The sequence below is a fragment of the Fukomys damarensis genome, unplaced genomic scaffold (genome assembly GCF_012274545.1).
Source record: "Fukomys damarensis isolate Sample0158 unplaced genomic scaffold, DMR_v1.0_HiC HiC_scaffold_32, whole genome shotgun sequence".
Classification (NCBI taxonomy): Eukaryota; Metazoa; Chordata; class Mammalia; order Rodentia; family Bathyergidae; genus Fukomys; species Fukomys damarensis.
The window spans coordinates 37,095,930-37,115,052 of record NW_022900944.1 but is presented as its reverse complement, the minus strand read 5'-3'; the positions used below and the strand labels follow the sequence as shown (position 1 = coordinate 37,115,052).

Here is a 19,123-nt window from a genome sequence, read left to right as displayed (position 1 = left end):
CGGACACTCATTTGCAAGCCCTCACCGCGAAAAGGGTGCAGTGAGTGTCTGGCACAGGAAGTGTTCCATGGAAGGGCAGTGTGATGGGGAGGGTGGCATGGGACTAAGGAGGACAGCCCACAGAGGGGCAGCTTCCCACGGAATCAAGTGGCTGGGAGGCCTGGTGGGGTCCTGGGGTACGTGGCATTGGTTGAAAGGGGTTAGGGCAGCCACTTGGCAGCATGGCCCCCTAGCAGCCAGCCCTGGAGATCACTTTCTTCTCTGTGGACCAGTTGAGGTCCCCAAGGACAGGAGTAGGGGCCTCACCCACATCCAGAGGGTGTCCAGTTGCTTAACTCAGAGCAAGAGGGAGGCTAATGGGTCAGAGCACAGCCTGGGAAGGTTTTCTAGCTGACAGGGTAGTAGAAAGCCTGCACAACCATCTGCCACCAGAAAAGAGGTGCTGCTGCAGCAGGGCAAGGGTTGGGCCCAGGGCACTACTGCAGGGAGGAGCTAGAGTGGCCTCAGGCCTGGCAGCCAGGGCGTGAAGGGACACCTTCCTGGGCAGTGGTGCTGGGACTTAGCACATGGTGCCCCGTGTTCCCTCATTTTAATGAACTTCAAACTGGCAGGTCCCAGTGAATGTGCCACTCATGTTGGCAGTCACTGTTGTCACCACTACCGTTACTGCAGGGGGAAATGCTCACTGATGGCTTTCTGGGTTTCTGTGTGGGGACATGAAGATGCTCTTGACATCTGGCCACAAATGGCCTGGGTTGCAAGGGATGAAACTGGAAGAGAACATTTCATTTCTGCTCACTTGCAGAGACAGATGCGCAAATACCTTGGACTGGTAACCCTGCAGTGTTACATGGCCATGAACAGTTTCTATCCACCAAGAATGGCCCCATGGCAGGCAGGAGAGCCAGGGAGAAGCAACATCAGGTCTGGGGAGACCTTCAGCTCCAGATGCCTCCTGCTGCAGTGCTCAGTCACAGATCCTTAGGCTGTCTGGGTCTGTCCAGTCCCAGGTGCTCTCTCTGTGGCTGTGGAGCCATCCAGGCCCTAGGAGAATAGAGACCCAAGGAGGCCTCTTTGATCCTGCCAAGCTCTCTATGCAGGCTCAGTGTCAGGGTGGGCCTGCAGGTCTGGCCACTGGCCCCTCTTCCCAGAGCTTGGCAGGACCTCCACAGACTCTTCCTCGATCTCAGAGACAGGCAGAGAGGGTACGGAAGAAGCTGAGCCCCGGGAGGCCGGGGTGGGAGGTAGGGCGGGAGAACCCAGACTGGGGCCTCTGTGCTGCAGGGAGGAATGTTTACGCTAGGCCAGGCGAAAGGAAAATCCCATGTGGGCAAATTTGCCTCCTGGGCCCTGGGGACCACTGCTGTGGCACATTTAGGCCAGCACAGCAGCCACCCAGGCGTGTGATGCGTTTCCCCACTGCTGTGTTTGCTCTGCACCATTTGAGTTTACAGACCCAGGGTGCAGGCGGGGCCATTTGGATCCCTGCAGATACCTAACTTCATCTTTGCTAGGCTCCCTGCCTCCTCTGCCTTCCAGAAAGTCCCTACATGGAGGGTGGGATGATCTCCCTTTATGAGACACAGCATGAAGCTTCTTGTGCTGATTCCTGGCGAGCCAGAGGGAAGCAGAATTCAGACAGGAAGAAGGACAGGCCCTGCAGCCTCTGTCCACATGCACGGCCACGCAGAGACAGAATGACCCCATGTGTGCTGGAGAGGCACTCTGGGAAGGGCAGGCAGCAGGAGGAGTGAACATTTCCTGCGTGCTTTCGGACCTAAACAGCACCCCCCACATCTGTGGTGCATGGTGTTTACCTCCCAAGGCAGCTGGGGCCAGAGAGGGGAAAGGGCACCCTGGCTTCCCGCATTCTTTCATTATTGGTTTGCACTTGACCTTTAAAATCACAGACCCGCTTGGAGACTGATGCCAGCTGTGAACCCACACGTGTGAATACACGTGCACCGGCCTTGAGGCTGTCACAGCCCCGAAGCCCTCAGATGGATCTCAGGTTAAGAGCTCGTGGCTCATGGTGCTGTGCATTCTGGAAGCCTGAAGCACTGCTGGCTGCAGGCACTTCCTTGGTGCTCTTTCCAGGATGGAATTTCTTCCCATCTGGCGTACTCTGTTGTTTTTCTGTGAATTGAGTGGATCCCTGGCTGCTGTGTGGTAGGTTGACAGCCCAGTGGTCAAGGCGAGAGTCTACAGCCTCAGCCTGAGTGGTCTGCCCACCCTGGCAGTGCCAGGAGCTAGGGCTCAGAGCTCTTTGCCATGTGATGAAGGAGAAGATGGCAAAGCACATGTCTCCTGGGGAGGGAGGACTAGGGGCCAACATGGGGCCTGTTTCCTCCCTGCCCTTCTCTCCCCTTGTCACCATCTCTTTCTGAGGAAGAACTTCTGTTCTTCTCCCTGTCTCAGCACGTCTCCCATTCCCTGCTCTGTACCTCACCTTCAGACTCTGGCACACCTGCCATCCCAGGGTCTTTGGGTTGGCCCCCATGTACTGACTTGGGGACTTAGGATGGGGAATGAACTTCTGGGCCGAGGGACAAGGGTGGGAGACCTGAGGTCAGGATGTGGGAGCAGCTTCCCTGACATGGCCACTCATGGCCCACAGGAAACTGGGCTTGTGAAGGAGGAAATGAAGGCATCCTGGGGAAACAGGAGAGGAAGCTGGGCGGGTGCCGGAGCCCCTGACTCCCTCCCATACCCTCTGACACAGCCAAGTGTGCATGGGAGGCAGCCTGAGGCCCAGGAGGCTCTCATGACACCCTGAACTTCCCAGGTACTCAGCCTGGTCTCTGAGCCAAAAGGGCCTAGCTGGTTCTCGGTGAGGTGGGGCAGGTATTCTCTGGGCCTAGGATAGTACCATGGAACTGCAGGAGGGACACTGCTACTGAAGGCCACCAAACCTATGTGATGCTAACCAGCACCTGGTGTCCGGATGTCAGGAGGGGCTCAGTAGACAAAGACAGACCCAGGCAGACACCTGAGACACACTGGGTAATTTCCCCACCAACCTGTGTCCCTGAACTTTTTCTAGGATCATGTGGTTGGAGGGAAATAGCAACTGCCTGGGAGAGGAGGACCTGGGTAGCCTGCAGTCCGGGGAGAGGATCAGCCTCTCCCTGAGGTCCAGAGGTATCTGGACAGAACCGGGGGTAAGGATTAAGAATAACATCTGGCCACCTCTACTTCCAAGGGTGGGCCAGAAACAGCCTGTCTGAACTGGCCTGTCTCTTCCCTGGCTGCTCGCCATGTTGAGCTATTCTGAGCCACTGAGTGAGGAGGAAATGGCTGCCTAGTCTTCTACCTGTGATACTTTAGACTAAAGGTCCTGGACTCCTGCCTGGGGAAACACTGCTCTGTATAGACAAGCAGCTGCCTCCAATGCTTTTGTGTTTTGTCAGTGGTTCAACAGCATCAAAGGTGCAGGAAGATAAAGGAGAGGAACCTTGAGGTTCTCTCTGGAGGACTGCTGGAGGGGAAAGCCTGGCCCCCCTCCCTCTCTCACACAGGCAGAGCTTGAGGGCTCACAAGTGAAAGCTCAAAGGCTCCCCTGGCCTAGACAAGACCCAGGATTGGCATTTTGGGGGTCCCTGAGGCCAGAGCCCTTACTTACTGGGTGTGTTCAGCAGGCTGGCTCTGTTGGGGGTGGGCACCTGAAGCTCTGAGTGACTCACTGGGAGGTCGGGGCCATCAGCTGGGCCTGGCTCATCCGTCTGGCCTGCGGGGGAGGAAGCAATTTCCGCCAACACCTCCAGATCCTTTAGGATGACCTGGGGAGACAAGGAGAGGGTGAGGGATGAGCTGAGGTGAGGTCAGAGACAGCCACCTGCAGTGGGTGGGTGGGGAGGTCTGCAGACTATAGCTGGGCTGCCGGCCAGTTGTGAGAGCCAAGAGCACGGCTGTGAAAGTGCTCAGAAAAGTGTAATGAAGGCATGGCTGAGGGTGACCACAGATGGCATTGGATGGGGGCCTATGCAGGAAGGAAGCTGCAGTCCGAGGTTGGTGAGTCCCTCTCTTATGAGCCTCCTCTCTGGCCCAGGCGCACGATACACCAGGTGTGTCTTAGGGCCTCCGGGTGGTGCAAGTGTCTGACGGTGCTCTCAGGGTCATGCTCTGCTGTGTGCAGTTCCCTGGCCCTGCCCACCCCTGCCCACAGACTAGATAAATACCACAGAGTGAAAGGTGTGCAGTGTCACAAGGGCCCCCAGGGATGCCCTATCTTCACCTGGTACCAAGAGCTGGCAGAACACTCTGGTACAACAGGCGGTGGGGAGAGGCCAGAGGTATGGACGGTTGTAACCTGTACCAGGGACTGCTGAGCCTTCCTGCTCCCTGGTGATGACTGTGCTCCTCCCACCCTTTCTGCTCCCCACTCATCTCCAAAGGGGGACTCTGCTTGTCCTTATTCACAAATGCACCCTTAGGACCCAGAAGATGCCCAGTGAACATTAGCTGATTAGGTGGATAACTGTGTCTCTTCCTGGGCTACACCGAACAGAGGCCAAGAGTTACCATGGTGACAGAGGGCTTCAGCCCTGGACCAGAGGAAGTGCTGAACAGCGTGATGGGTGGAGCCCTGACAAGTTCGCTGGGTGGAATATGGTGAACAGTAGTTCAAGGTAAAATGACAATGGGGTAACCTGCGGGCTGGTGAAAATATTCTGAAATCAGATGTTCGTGATAGCTTTAAAACCTTGTAAATACAGATGCTTCTCAATTTATGATGGGGTTACATCCCAAATAAAGCCACTGTAACTTGAAAACCTAGTTGAAAATGCATTTACATATATACTTTTGGTACTGGGGATAGAACTCAGGACCTTGCACTTTTGAGGCAGGAGGCGGCACCACTGAGCTAAATCCCCGGCCTGAACATGCATTTAATACATCAAGTTCACTGAACATCACAGCTTATTTATTTATTTGTTTATCTTTTAGACAGCGTCTTGCTAGGTAGTTTAGGTCAGTCTTGAACTTACTACATAGCCCAGGATGGCCTCAGTTAGGCAGTAGTTCTAACTCTGCCTTCCAAGTGCTGGGATTACAGGTGAGTGCCACCACACCCGGCTGAACATCAAAGTTTAACACAGTAACTGTAGGGTATAGGGAGTTTCCTGCCAAGACTGTGATTGCAGGGCTGACTGGGAGCGGCCAATATCAAAAACACTGTACTACATATCACTAGCCCAGGAAAGGATCAAATTCAAAAGGTGACATATGGTTTCTACTGAATGCACTTTACTTATACCACTGTAATAATAATAAAAAAAAACTGAAGTTGAACCATCATCAGATGGGGACCCATGCGTATACTAAAAACCCTGAATTATGGACCTCAAAAGGGCTAATTTTATCTCAAAAAAGGGAAAAAGTATGGTCTATTTCCTCTTTGATGTCTGAAAAGTGGTTCCCTCAATGCAGAAAGTATGCCAGTGCCTCAGCCTACACTTCTCTTGGTGTCCTCGAGGCCAGCCTGGCATATCCTGCTGAGGCCCCCTTTGCCTGTTCCAGGTTGGCCACAGCCCGCACTCAGAGGCCACCTCCCACTGTCCCTCCCTGAGACCCTGCTGTGTGCCATGCTGCTCCAAATGCTGGCACTGTAGGACTGAGTTGGAGCCGTCCCTGCCCACAGCATGGTGGGCAGATGGAGTGGTAACTCACCACTGGCAGACACAACCCTCATAAGGGGCTGAATGGACACCTGCCTGACCTTCCATGCACTGGAATATGGGATGCTGGCTGCTCTTGGGACATTACTATTTGCTAGGTCTGTGGCAAATGGTTCCGCGGCAGAAAGACTTGGCTGCTATATACCCCAGTCGGATGGCAGAGGAGGGGCTGCCCCTGTGCCTTGGCCAATGGCCAGGGGACCCTGGGTGAGTCTAGGCCCAGGGCTTTGGTCTCTCTCTCTCTCTCTCTCCACAGAGGGTGGAGCCCCAGAGGGTCTACACTCCTGGGGTGGAAGCAAGAGGGAAGAGGGTGAGGTGGGCAAGCAGACAGCAAGGCAGCGATGGGAGCCCTACAAGAGCAGGCTGGGCACAGGTCAAGCACCCACTACTCAAGGTCCCACACATGTCACGTCCCGGAGGTCAGGGAGGGTGAAGGAGATCAGGGAGTCGGGGTAAGGGGAGAATGGGGGAAGTGACACGCAAAATTAAACAGTGAGGCAAGAATCAAGCCAAGAGTTCCTCAAAAAGTTAAACAGAGTGGCTGTAGGTGTACTCCTACTCCTAGGTAGTTACCAAGAGAAGGCAAACATACATCCGCACAGAAGCTTCTATGTAAATGTTCACAGTAATTACCGCTCAGAGCCAGACAGTGGAACAACTGAAAGGTCCACCTGGTGAAGGGACAAATGGAATGTGAAGAAACAGACCTGAGGATAAGTGGAATAGATCAGAAGATGCAGAAACATCTCTTCACATGCTCAGCTACCTCATCTTTGACAAAGGAGCCAAACACCCTCTCTGGAGGAAAAAGAGCCTCTTTAATAAATGGTGTTGGAAAAACTGGATTTCAACTTGTCAAAGATTAAAACTAGACCAGTATCTTTCACCATGCACTAAACTAAAATCCAAGAGGATTAAAGATCTAAATATTAAAACAGAAACACTAAATTTGCTGGAATATAGGTTAGGTAGAACTCTTGCAGACACTGGCATAGGAAAAGACTTTATAAACAAATCCTCAGGAGCACAGGAACTAGCACAAACAATCCACAGCTGGGATCTCATCTTTTTAAAAACCTTCTGCGCTGCAAGAGAAATCACAAGCAGAGCTAAGAGACAACTCACAATGTGGGAAAAAAATTTTACCAGCTGTGCCTTAGACAAAGGTCTACTAACTGGAATATATAAACAACTCAAAAAAATCAGACCGCCCCCCAAACATAAAGACCCAATTAAAAAGTGGGCATCTGAAATGAATACATCTCTCAGACAACAAGTAAAAGCAGCAAATAAACATATGAAAAAATGTTTAACATCACCGGTCATTCGAGAGATGCAGATGAAAACAACACTGAGATTCCACCTCACCCCAGAAAGACAGGCTGCTATCAAGAAATCAACCAATAACAAATGTTGGTAGGGCTGTGGGGAGAAAGGAACCCTTCTCCATTGTTGGTGGGAGTGCAGACTGGTGCAACCAGTGTGGAAATCAATATGGAGATACCTCAAACAACTAGGATTAGAAGCCCCATTTCACTCAGCTATTCCCTTGCTGGGCATCTTCTCAAAAGAATTAAAAGAATCATACCACAGTGATATATGCGTACCCATGTTCATAGTGGCACAGTTTGTAATAGCGAAGCTTGGAAACAGCCCAAATACCCATCAACTGGAGACTGGATAAAGAAGATGTAGTTTTTTAATAAAATGGAATACTTCCCAGCCATAAAGAATGAGAAACTAGAGAGATTTATAGCTAAGTGGATGCACATTGAGGTCATACTTTTAAGTGAAATTAACAAGTTACATGTGTGTAAATACCAAATAGTTTCTCTGGTGTGAAAAAGTAAAAGTGTAAATAAGGATCAAAATGTATAATTGATATTGTGTAACAGGAAGAAAAGTCTAAAAGAGTAGAGGAAGTGGGAGGGGTAGGGGAAAGGGAAAAAGGGAAAAGAGAAATACGTGAAAAGGAAAAACATGGAAACAATGTCTGGAAACAGGGAAGGGTGGAGGGGCTGAGGGGAGGACTGGGAAAGGGGGAAGAAGTAAGAACCTGCTAAGTTAAGTATAGGTACAAGATCCCAGTGATAAATGTAACTGTATTGTATACCTAAAGATGTACCAATAAATTTAATCGAGATAAAAAAATGGAATGTGATGGATCCAACCCAAGGAACACTGTTTGGCCATAAAAAGGAGTTGGGGGACTGACACAGGCCTCTACAGGGAGGAATATGCCATCATTTGCTGAGTGAAAGATGCCAAACAAAATGCCACAAACTGTAGGATGAGTCCATTTATATGAGTGTTCAGAATAGGCAAATCCCAAAAGACAGAAGGTGGATTAGTGGTTGCCACTGGCTGGTGGGAGGGATGCCTGGGGAGTTTCTGTTAATGGCTGAGGAAGTGAAAATGTTCCGGAATGAGTAGTGATGGTTGTGCAACCTTGGAAAAATCCTACAAAAGTCACTGAATTTTGGTTACGTGAAATGTATGCAAAATAGAAACCAAGCCAAAGCCCCACATCGGCATCCTATGGTAGGCAGTTCCCAATCGAGTGGTATGCATAGAGCAGTTTGCTCTTGCTCTACCCACAGCCCAAGGTAGCAGGTCTTGTTTACTCGGCCTGACCTCATGCCTGATTCAGACTCAGGACAGACAAGAGGGCTTGAAGAGGGCACCCTGGCTCTTCCAGCACCTTGCATCTGTGAGCACCACTGCATCTCTTGGACTACCTGGCTCTGTCAGGTCTGTTGGTGCAGGGAGACAGAGGCTCATAGCCTCGGGGAGCGAATCCTGGTGGTCAAATGCACCAAGTGAGAAAAGTGTGAGCCAGAAAAGCTGGCTAGGCCCTTTCTAGATCCCCAGTACCAGGATGGGGACAATGACCCATACTGTGGGTCCAGCAAGGGCTTATTTCCACTGGGAAAGGTGCTGGGGAATAACCAGGGCCCTAAGAGGCCTGGGTTGTACAGGATCGTTCAGGCTGAGTGGCTCCAGAGCCAAGATGCAAGAGACAGGTAGGTCAGAGGAGGAAGCTCTCCTTGCTCTCAGCCTGAATGAACACCCTCACTCGTCGTGTGTCCCCTTACACACGATACACAAGGAATATGGGGCTTGGACAGTTACTAGCTCAAAAGAATCACTGGCTCAACACTGAACCCACTTCAAATCCAGCTCTGGTCTCCAAACCTTAGCCTGTTAATCATGCTACTCCTGGCTTTGCGGCCAGTCTTGACTTCCAATTCTGACCCTGCCATTCAGCTGTCTGACCCCGAGCCAGTCAATTTTATCCACACAGTCCTCCTCCCAACATCCACTACACAGCTACTGTGGGGCTGTTTTGCACCTCTGGAGATGTGAGGCTGAAGGACAGGCTCTGCCTTTGATGAGTCATGGGCTCCTGCAGAGACAGGGGAAGCAATAACTGACAAGACAGCCTATGGGCCCTGGGAGCCAGGAGCCTTTGGAAACACTTGAGCATGAGTTTGCCAAGGGTGGGGAAAAGGCTCTGAATGGCTCCCTTAGCTAGCATAAACCTGTCGTGGACGCAGGAACCGTGTGGTAGCCAGGAAACTGGCCTCGTGGTCCAGCTCCAGAGTGGGAAGTGAGGCTGGAGAGGAAGCTGGGGTACACAGACCATCTCGAGCTTATGACCCAGACAAAGCAGACTGGAATTTTGTTTAGTAGCTAAGGGAGTCTGTTTCCCCAGATGTGCAAATGAAAGTTTGATCTTGCAAGGCTGTCTTGAAGATTACAGGAGACACAGATTACAGGCCCTCCGCGTCTGAGGATTCAACAGACTCTGGATTGGAAATATCAGAGGGGTAATAAAAAAGCGTGTTGTTTTTTTTCCTTGTCATTATTCCCCAAACAATATAGTACAACTATTTACATAACATTTACATTGTATTAGCTGTGATAAGAAATCCAGAGACAGTTTGAAGTATACAGGATGATGTGTGCAGGTTATATGCAAAAACGATACCATTTTATATAAAGGATTTGAACATCTTCGCTTAGCCCTTGGGGGTGGTGGGGCCAATTCCCTGTGGGTACTAAGAGATGACTGTACTTTATGTACAAGCAAAAAAGCAGTCACAAAGAAAGGCTGGTTTAGCACTTCTATTACAAGATCTCTGGTCCCACAGCCAAGCTGTTCAGTGGTCCTGGCTTGGCGAAGGGACAGGGACAACAGTGCCCACATCAAGGCTTCCGGAGACAATGTGCACAGCCCCTTCTGTGTTACCGCCTCCATCCCACTGCAGAGGGCTGCCAGCAAACTGCATATTTTACATCTGGAATTCTCTTATTTTAGAAAGTTTAACACTAAATGGCAGATGAATGCAAATTACACTTCAATTGCACAATTAAAGCCGGAAATGTTGCCTACAGGTCCCTTTGGTAATCCCAGACATGCCTCTTGTGCTTCCATATCAAAAGATTTGTCTCTAGTCCCAGGAGCTTGACAAAAAGTCCACAGCCCTGCAGGGGGCCACACCACATGTACTTGTGTGCGCATGCACATGTGCCCACACGGCACCTTTCCTGTTCCTTAAGTAAAAGTAAAGCAGGAGCTGGAACAATGTCACCATCTCCTCTAATCTCCTAGAGGCAAGGAAAGAAAGGCGCTGCCTGAATGGAGGAAAGAGAATGGCCTACGGTGGACAGCCACTTCGGGAGTATGAGGTGACCATCTCCTTTTGACATGTAAACCCCACTCAGACCTCGAAACTCTGAAGCAACAACTGAAATACAGACCTAGCCTTTGGGAAGGAGGAGAGGCCTGGGTAAAAGGAAGTACTCATCAATGAGGGTTCTGAGATGAGCAGGAGACCTCAGGGAGCCACCCTTCCGGTTGGCCCTGGCCTCGAGTCTCCGTACCCAGGCCAGGGCTTTGGTGTTTCACCTGCCTGGAGACCCTGCAGTCCCTGGAGTGTGGGTAGGAAGCTCCGGAACGAGGGCCAGGTGATCAGTGGCCTTGCTTACTGAACACCCTGCTCAAGGCCTGGAGGAAAGGCCCCAGGGCTACAGATAAGCCGCAGCCAGTCCCGCTTCGGTCACCAGAAAAACAGATCCAGTTCTTCCAGTGAGCAGACTGGCTGGGCCCATGCCTGTGGCTGGCCTGGAGTCTTGGCTCTGAGGATGGGGAATAGCACAAAGAAAGCAGGAGGAAGCCACACCAATTAGTATGCACTACACAGTGTTTTTGCAAAATGAATATAAAACACTTGTGCTTTCTTTTTGTGTGAGAGAAAGAAGGGGGAAAGGGAGGGAGGGAGGTTATAAGAAAGCAATATTCTGCAGGAGCAGGAGTGCCTGCCGTTACCATGGCAGTGGGGAGGGAGCATCAGCTGGTCTTGGGTTCTGGAATGGAACGGGCTGGCCTTGATTCCTCACTAGAGTGCAAGGGTCAAAGTCAGGGGCAACTGGATATAGGAAGCCTCTGCCAAAGCAGCTCTGATGGGAGGCCTCAGGGGCAAGGGAGGGGGACTTTTATCCTCTACGGGTTGGGCAGCAAAGAGGCTTTTTCTGTGTGGGAAGCTGTCAACATCTGCCTGGAGCCACTGCTGGCTTATCACCTTCCTGTACTGCCGTAGTCAAGGACAGCTCTCTGGGACAGTGTCATTTCACTGGTCCACTGGCCTTCACTGTTGCAACACCTGTTAGCAGCCCAGCCCTGAAAACCCACTTGGGGCTGAAGGGTCCCTGCCCTTCTCTCTTCTGCACACAGGTGGAGACCAGAGATTAGCTTTGCCATTATCTCCAGGCTGGGGAGCCCACTCTCCTTGTCCTCCAAGACTCTTCGACACCAAAGTTCCCGGAGAGGCATTCAGCAGATGTTGGCCTGCAGTGTCAGGCAGGAAATGCATGAAGAAGCTTCCAAATTCTGTGCACCGACATGGCTTTAGGGAATATTCAGGAAGCTTCGGGTCTGTTGGCTGATGAGGCCCTAGATGTCCACGAGCTCCCTCCTCAGAGGGAACTCTTCCTATGCTGACAGCAAAGGCTCAAGCTGGGCCCTCTCCAGTCCTGGCTAGGAAGAGCCTGCAAGAATGTTCCTGAGAGACACAAGGCTGGAGAGATGGATTGCAGTCCCAGGCCCTGGACGATTCAGTCTGGCCTGTGCAGGCACTGCCAGGGGCTATCTGACACCTCTTGGAGAGATCTGGTCACAGGGCACCAAGGCCAGGTACCATGTAACAGCCCGAGCCTTCTGCTTCCTCCTGCACGGAAGCCTGACTCCTGCCTTCCTGAGGGTACAGCTCAGTAGCCAGGCCTCCTCAGTCATTAACTGCAGGCAAGTGGCTCCTGCTTCCCCAGGGCTGGGAAGAACCAGCTAGAAAACCTACTCTAGAAAGTCAGGCTGAAGGCCATAGGGGCCTTCAGTTACCAAGAGTAGTAGAAAAGGTACATACACCAGCTGGCACTGAGGCCAGAGGCCTCTGCTCTGAGAGTAAACATGAGCCAGAGAAAACAGCCATTGGGCCAGGTCTACCCTGTGCCTTCTGAAACGAGGAAGGTGAGTGCTGCCTAAAAGAACATCCACTTAGGGGTGGAAGAGGATGACTGCTTAGACCTAGTCCTATTTTATTTCCTATTCAGAAAACGTTTTTGTGGATTACAAACTTTTTGTGTCATGGTAAATGCAAAAATCGCTCTCTCTTTTTCCTTCTATCTATACACACATACATATATACATACACATTTTCCAAGGGGTGATCAAAACGTCTAGTGAATGCTTAAACAAAAATATTTATTACAGTAAAAGGCGTGCTACCACGAATCCCCTTCAGAACACTTCCTTTGCTTTGAACACTCATCCCACCGTTCCTCCTCTTTCTGAAGCAGTTCTGGAAGACTTCTTTCGTGAGGGTCTTCATGAGATGTCATAAAGAATACAGTAAATGCTGCTGCTGAGCGGCATCCAGCAGAAAAGCCAGATGTGGCACCACCCCGAAGTCAAATGATTATGAAAAGTAAATGTTTTGAGTCTCTTCAGGACACTGAAGCAGCCATGACAACAGAACTAGAGACACTCTAGACTAAAGTAGAAAGAATGAAGGGATACCTGTGCTCAAGTATTCTAAAGGGGATTCATGGCAAAGGGTCTTCCACTGTAATACATTTAAAAAATTAAAACATGACCGTATTTTAAAAATCCATATGTTTATTTTTATTATTATTATTTTTCCTTTTTTTTCTCAGTGTGACCTGATTTTGAACATAAGCTCTTGAGATCAGGAAAGCTTTCTTTCCAAGTAGACCTTGCAGCTGTCTGTAGGTACCTAGTATTGTGTTTTCCAAGCAAAGAACCAGTACCTAATGCTTACATTTCAGTTTCACTGATGAACAGTGTAGCACAGTATGGGTTCTGTATCCCAACTTGGGTTTTTTTTTTTTTTTTTGGTACTGGGGATTGAACTTGGGCCCTTGTGCTTGCAAGGCGGGCAGCAGAACCACTGAGCCAAATCCCCAGCCCTGCACCCCTACTTGGGATACATAAGAAAGGCCAGACTGGAGTAGCGTGACTTAGAGAGCAGATCTCTGATCCCCTTCTTGCTCACCTCCTAGGGTCTCTTTCCAGCTACTGCTTATCTGTACCATTCTGTGCTCTCCTGACCACGAGGGTACACTCTGGGCTCCTCCCTCCAGCTGGGCAGGGAACTCTGCTGCTGGAAAACAGTGCACACACATGCCTTGGAGTTCAGTTACTGGGTGAAAAGCCAGGAGAGGGGGCTCCCGCTGACCTTCAGGGTGCTGCTGAGTCCAAGTGGACCTGTAAGCTTCACACCAGCTGCCCCAAGAAAGCAGGCTCTTTACTCAGCCCAGCTGCCTGTCTGCTGCTCATCCTCGACACTGTCCTCTTATAGCCCACGGCTAAGGTGCTGCCCTAAGGGTAATAAGGGCTAGGAGAGGGTCTGAGTGGACAGGCTTGGGTTGGTATAAGGATAGGGGAGTCCTGCCCCAGCCCTGATATGCAGGAGGAACAGTGTGTGTGTGTGTGTGTGTGTGTGTGTGAGACAGAGAGAGAGAGAGAGAGAGAGAGAGAGAGAGAGAGAGAGAGCACAAATGCGCAGTGTGCACTTAAGTGGAGATCTTGACCAAATTCCTTAACTTCTCTGGGTCTCAGTTACCTCTTGGGTAAAATGGGGGAAGCCACAAGGCACCTCTGCGAGCAGTGCTGTACAGGTGGAGGAAGTTCACACTCCTAGGGTGCCAGACACAGGCTTGGGTTAGACCAACTGTGTAACGGTAGCTCTTTTTATTGGTGTCAGGGCCTGGTCCCTGTCCTCACTCACACTGCTCCCTCACCTCACCCTGCTTGGCCTTTATGCCCTGTGAGGTGCCGACAGGGTTAGTGACTGTCAAACATCAGTCGCTTCAGCTTTGGTTGTTTCTAGGGCCAGAGGAAAAACCAACATACAACTTGGAAGAAATTGTGACTTTTGAAGATGCCAGGAGCAGTGCATGGGGTGTGGGGTGGACACAGGGGCCATGGCTTGGTCACTACGCTTAAGGTATGAGGACAAGGCATCGGGGCTGAGACCGGAGTCCAGCCTGTAGTCTCCAAACTGGTCTTGTGCCAGGCCTTAGCCACGGCTCTCAACCAGAGATGTGCACCAAAATCTCCTGGGTGTTTGTGTAAAAGGTCACTGCCCAGGCAACCAGGCCTGGCTTGAGGGTACAGCTGAGGTCTGGGGTGAGGCCCCAGCTGCAGGCTTTTCAAAGCTCCTGAGGGTCTTGGTGGCAGCCCTGGTTTGGATGATTGGGGCTGCAGAGCTGGGTGTTAGTGTCTGATCTGAGTGAAATCACTTCCCAAGTTCAAGGAAGGATGGGCTGTGGGGCCAGGTAGTGTGTCCAGCTTGGCTCAGAGAGCCCCGTCCCTGTCCCAGGGGGAGGCTGACCTGACGGGTTCCCTGTGTTGGAATTCCTCCTGCTGCCCCGGTCCTACCTCTGGGAAAGCAAGCTTCCCTTTCCACACCCTCCTCAGCCCAACCTCTTCCTTTATCAGAAGCCAGGCAGCAGCCCAGGTCCCACTCTGCTCACTCCAGTTACTGTGCCCAGCTCTGGTCTCCACTTGCACCTGTGCTCTGCGGAAGGAGGAAGGAGACAGAAATACAGAAACGATCCTGGTACACAGACCGTCTTTCTGGAGTGGGTGCCAACAGGCTGACTCCAGTTGTTATGGCTCCTTCTCTACTTCAGGGTGGCTGAAGGGGAGACTGAGAGAAAAGTGAGGGATGGAAGAATGACAGGGAGCAGAGGCCCTCTCAGCAGGCACAGTTCTGGGTGTGTTACTGTGCTCTCCCCTTCTCTTCCCTGGGCATTGATTTCCTGAAGCCCTGAGGCCTCCCTAGCAGGGCCACCAGTACCCCTGCCCAGCCATGGGGTACAGCCGCTGAGAGCTTGGGCTTGGGGGCTTAGCTGTCCTGAGAGAAAGTGTAGGGACTGTGACCAGTGTCCACCATCTTTCTCTTGCGGGCTGGTGGTGTCTCCCCTTCACTGTATCTCTGAAGCCCCAGTGTGAAGCTGCAGGACCAGTTTCAGGAGGGCTGAGGACAGCAGTGTCCAGCGCCCTGGGGCTGCAGCGGGAGGCCCTGGGCTATCTGGGCAGGCCCTGCTCATCTCCCCATGCTGGGTGTCCCTGGGCAAAAGAATCAAGATCTTGGCTACTGACATGCTATTGCTCAGTTTTCTGGGTGAAGAGTCTACCTTACTGGAATATGATTTTAAAGAGATCTGTGGAATTGAGGCAGGCATGGAGGGGGTGTTTTAGATTGTTTTGGAAAGTGGACAGAATGAAAACTGGAGTGAAATAAAAAACAGAGGCAAGGAACTGAGAAGGAAAACAAGTCCCATTCTTAGGGAAGACTGGCCACTTTTGAGCAGGCAACATTAGTATTCCAGGGAGTGGAGTCAGGACCACACAAACTAGGAGCTGGAAGGGACCAAAGACAATCCAGTCCAAGCCCAGCATCTCAGGGAAAATAATGGAGGGGAGGCAGGCATCAAGCAACTTGCCTGGCTTCATGGAGAACTGGAAGGCACAGGACAAGAGGCCTCCCTCTCTCTTGCCACCTTCCCAAATGATGGCCCCAGACCTTCTGGAGGAGATGGAGAAAGCTTGTGGCCTCAGCCCTGGAGGGGAGCTGCACCTCCCTGCCCCATCAGAGCCAGGGGCAGCTTAGAGGGCCTGGGAAAGGGCAGGGGAACAAGGTCAAAGTCAGTGCTTGGAGAAGGTACACCCAGAACTGAAGGGCGGTCAAGTACAAAACACCGTGAGTGCAATGAGGGGCTGGACATGGGTGACACAGTGTCACCTCTACAGAAGAGGGAGAGCTCTGCAGGGTTTTAGATGCTTTGGAATCAGATATAACCGATACCTAATTCCGGCTCTTGGCAGTGTGACCCTGGGAAAGTCATCCTCCTCACACCTAAACCTGATCGTAAGTCAAACTGGGACAACTGAATCCATTCTAGGACCACCTGGCAGGTCTGTCAAGATGACAGACACAATGTGAACAGTGTATGCATCTGTGAAGTTGAGTATGTGCTGCAGACACACTGGAAGCTGGCGCTGGGAACATGAGCAGGGCCATCATCAGCTTCCCAAACCCGCTCAGCTGAAGGGGCCTCTAATAAGCAAAGCCCTCATTTCTAGGGCAGACAGCGATGGTGGGCCAACCTCCAATAGAAGGCCTTCCCTCTGGGGACAGGAGGGAGCAGCCCCAGTTACCTGGGAAATGATGGGGACCAAGTCTTCTGTTAACTTTTCTCACATCATGCTCTTGGAGCTGGGCCTTTCCCCTGGGGGAGACTCCACGCCAAAGTCTTATCACTAAATGAGTCCTTTAAGAGCAGGAAGTTGAGCCCTAGAGCCCAGGGCCCTGACTCAGCAGACAAAAGTCACAGGACTCCTTGGGAAAGGGGAAGCCGAGGTAGACGGTGGGTGAGGGTGAGAAGGAAAAGGGACACAATGGGACAACAGGGCCGCCCCTGCCCCGAGACAGGAAGCCTGGGGCACCCTCACCTCACACCTGCTCAGCGCCCTGGGCTCTGGGCCAGTGAGGCTGCCACAGCACAGCCCAGCTACTCCTTCCATCTCTCCGATGAGCCTTGGCCTGGTAAGCCTCTCCCCAGAGAGCCGAGGACCTCTTCAGTTTTTCCGTTCCATTTCTCCTGAGCTGTGGACCATGAAAACAGATGAAAACCGCTCCCCTTTCCCCAGGCAAAGCATCCCTCACATACAGTCCAGGGCACAGCAGGGTCATTCCCGCGTGACCCGTCCTGCTGGTGAGAGGCCCAAAGGCCAGGAGAGAGGGAGACTGGAGGACAGGCGGAGGCTTGACCCTAGATGTCCAATTCCATTTCCCTCAGAACCTGGCCAAGGCTGGAGCGGCCCACTCGGCTCAGGACAGGGAAGGCAGTGTCTGACTTGGACTGGGGTAGCTCAGTGAACCCTTCGGTACTTTAAGCACCTTCTTAAAATGCCCTTAAGTCACTCCTTAGATTCACACCCCACTGTCCCTTTACTCCTAGGTCGTGGTCGGTGCCACATGGGGTGTGCAACTGGCCCTCGTTCTTCACACAGTGAGGGATTTTGTGCTACGAATGACCACAGCTGTGAATAATGCAGCCAGAATCCTGCCTTCCACATTTTCTGCTGCTTCTGCACCAGTCCCATCAGCCATAAACTCCCATCAGCAATTTCTTTTCATGGTGACTTTGAAGGTAAGGGAGGGAGGAAGATGGGGCTCCTCCTGGGTTGAGAATCTCTTCTCTAAAGCATTAAAACACCGGCTTGGAGATCCAGAGGAGATGTGGGGCTGCCTCTGGGGACCCCACTGTGAGGTCACCACAGCAATGACTGGGCCCGGCAGGCCTGCCCGACCCCGGAGGTTTTGCTTCTGAGCAAGGCTGTGGAGGGAGGCTTTGCTGCAGTCTCTGCCGAGATGCCCTTTCTCCTCCTCTCCCTGGACCCAGGGTGGCCAGCTGGGGCCCTGCCTGCTGTGAGCCGGGGAGCGCTGGAAAGACGCTGGGGAACATGCTGACGGCGAGGCTCCCGTTCTGTGAGCGAGGCTGGCACTGAAGGCCACCTCACTCCTGCTCTGGGCAGTGCCAACCTAGGGCTCCTAGGGACGACCCAGAGGGACACTGGTCCAGCTGTCCACTCTGTCCCTGGCTTTCTATGACATGGAATGCGGAACCCCCAACCTTCTCTGTCCTGTTCCTCAGGCTTCAAGACGGGCAGGAAACAGAGGACAGGGAGCATCCTCTGTTCTGATCTGGGTTGCTGAAGCTGAGGCAGGAGGGCTTTGGGCAGACATAGCGCCCATTCTGCTGATCATATGAGTCTCTGAGCCCTGCTACAGAAATGACCAGCAGTGGAGGGGCTCCTGCCTACACGGGGTCACTGGGACCAGGTGCTGCGCGGGACCCCGATGCTCACCATCTCATCTGCTCCGGATTCTAACAGACCCGGGAGAGAGGCTCCTTCTTTGTCTTCTCTTTATGGACGGGAAACGGAGGCTCAGGGAGGTTAGGTCATTGGTTAAGGTAGGTCAGCTGTTAAGTGGCACAGCGAAGCCTGGCCTACACAACCCCGAAGCCCATGCTCTTAGCCACCAGGCCACATGGCCACACAGGGAGAGAACATTACAAGAAAGGGGTGCTACTATAAGTTGACATAAAAATACAAACTGCCAAGAGTGACCTTCACACTGAGTGGATAAGATCTAAAACAAAAGACCCCGAGGCTTTACTGAAGGACAAGATGACTTATCGGGACCAGCCTCACTCCTGGGAAGGGTAGTTCAACCTTAGAAAAGGGCCAATATCCTCACAGGTAAATTGTGAGGACGGACAGGTGGCTGTGGTGGGCAGGCTTGGTGGGTGCTGTATACTTTCTCTGTGAACATAGTCTAGAAGGCATAGGAAGACCACATTAGACCCATTTCATGGGTCCAGAGAAGTTAACTCCTCACTGAGATTCCTGGGAAGGAAGGGCCAGGACCAGGATTCAGACCTGGGTCTGCAGCCATTGTTTAGGGCACCTATATTTGCTCTTTGGGGACAGATGTCCTTCTGGGTGTCTTCGGAGACGGATCCCTACGAGTGTTTTAAATGCAGGTTGGGAGGCAGATGTGCTTAGGAATGAGGGATCATGTGCAGCCTCTCCTGGGCCAATCCAGCATCAGGAAGGAACGTGGAGAGGACCCCTATCCTGCGGTGCTCTCTGCTTGTGCACAGCCACCTTCAGGACATGCTCTCTCAGTCAGCTGGCAGCTGCCTGGCTTAGAGGCAGCTCACAAGTGGCATCTTCTGGGCAGGGGATGCAGCAGGTCCCCCCTTCCATGAATGGGTCCAGCAGGAAGCACTGAGCATGTGCTCCACACTCCATGCTGGGAAATCAGGGTCACAGTTTCTCTTAAACAACA

The 19,123-nt window shown here is 52.0% G+C and overlaps 1 protein-coding gene across 1 annotated transcript in view; it reads right to left on the bottom strand.

Moving 5' to 3' along the window:
* Vac14 (VAC14 component of PIKFYVE complex) overlaps window positions 1–19,123 on the bottom strand; it is a 100,095-nt gene that overhangs the window by 42,937 nt on the left and 38,035 nt on the right. Inside the window, exon 13 of the mRNA XM_010644439.2 lies at window positions 3,623–3,779. Coding sequence (XP_010642741.1) covers window positions 3,623–3,779 — 157 coding nt within the window. The remainder of the gene's footprint in view (window positions 1–3,622; window positions 3,780–19,123) is intronic.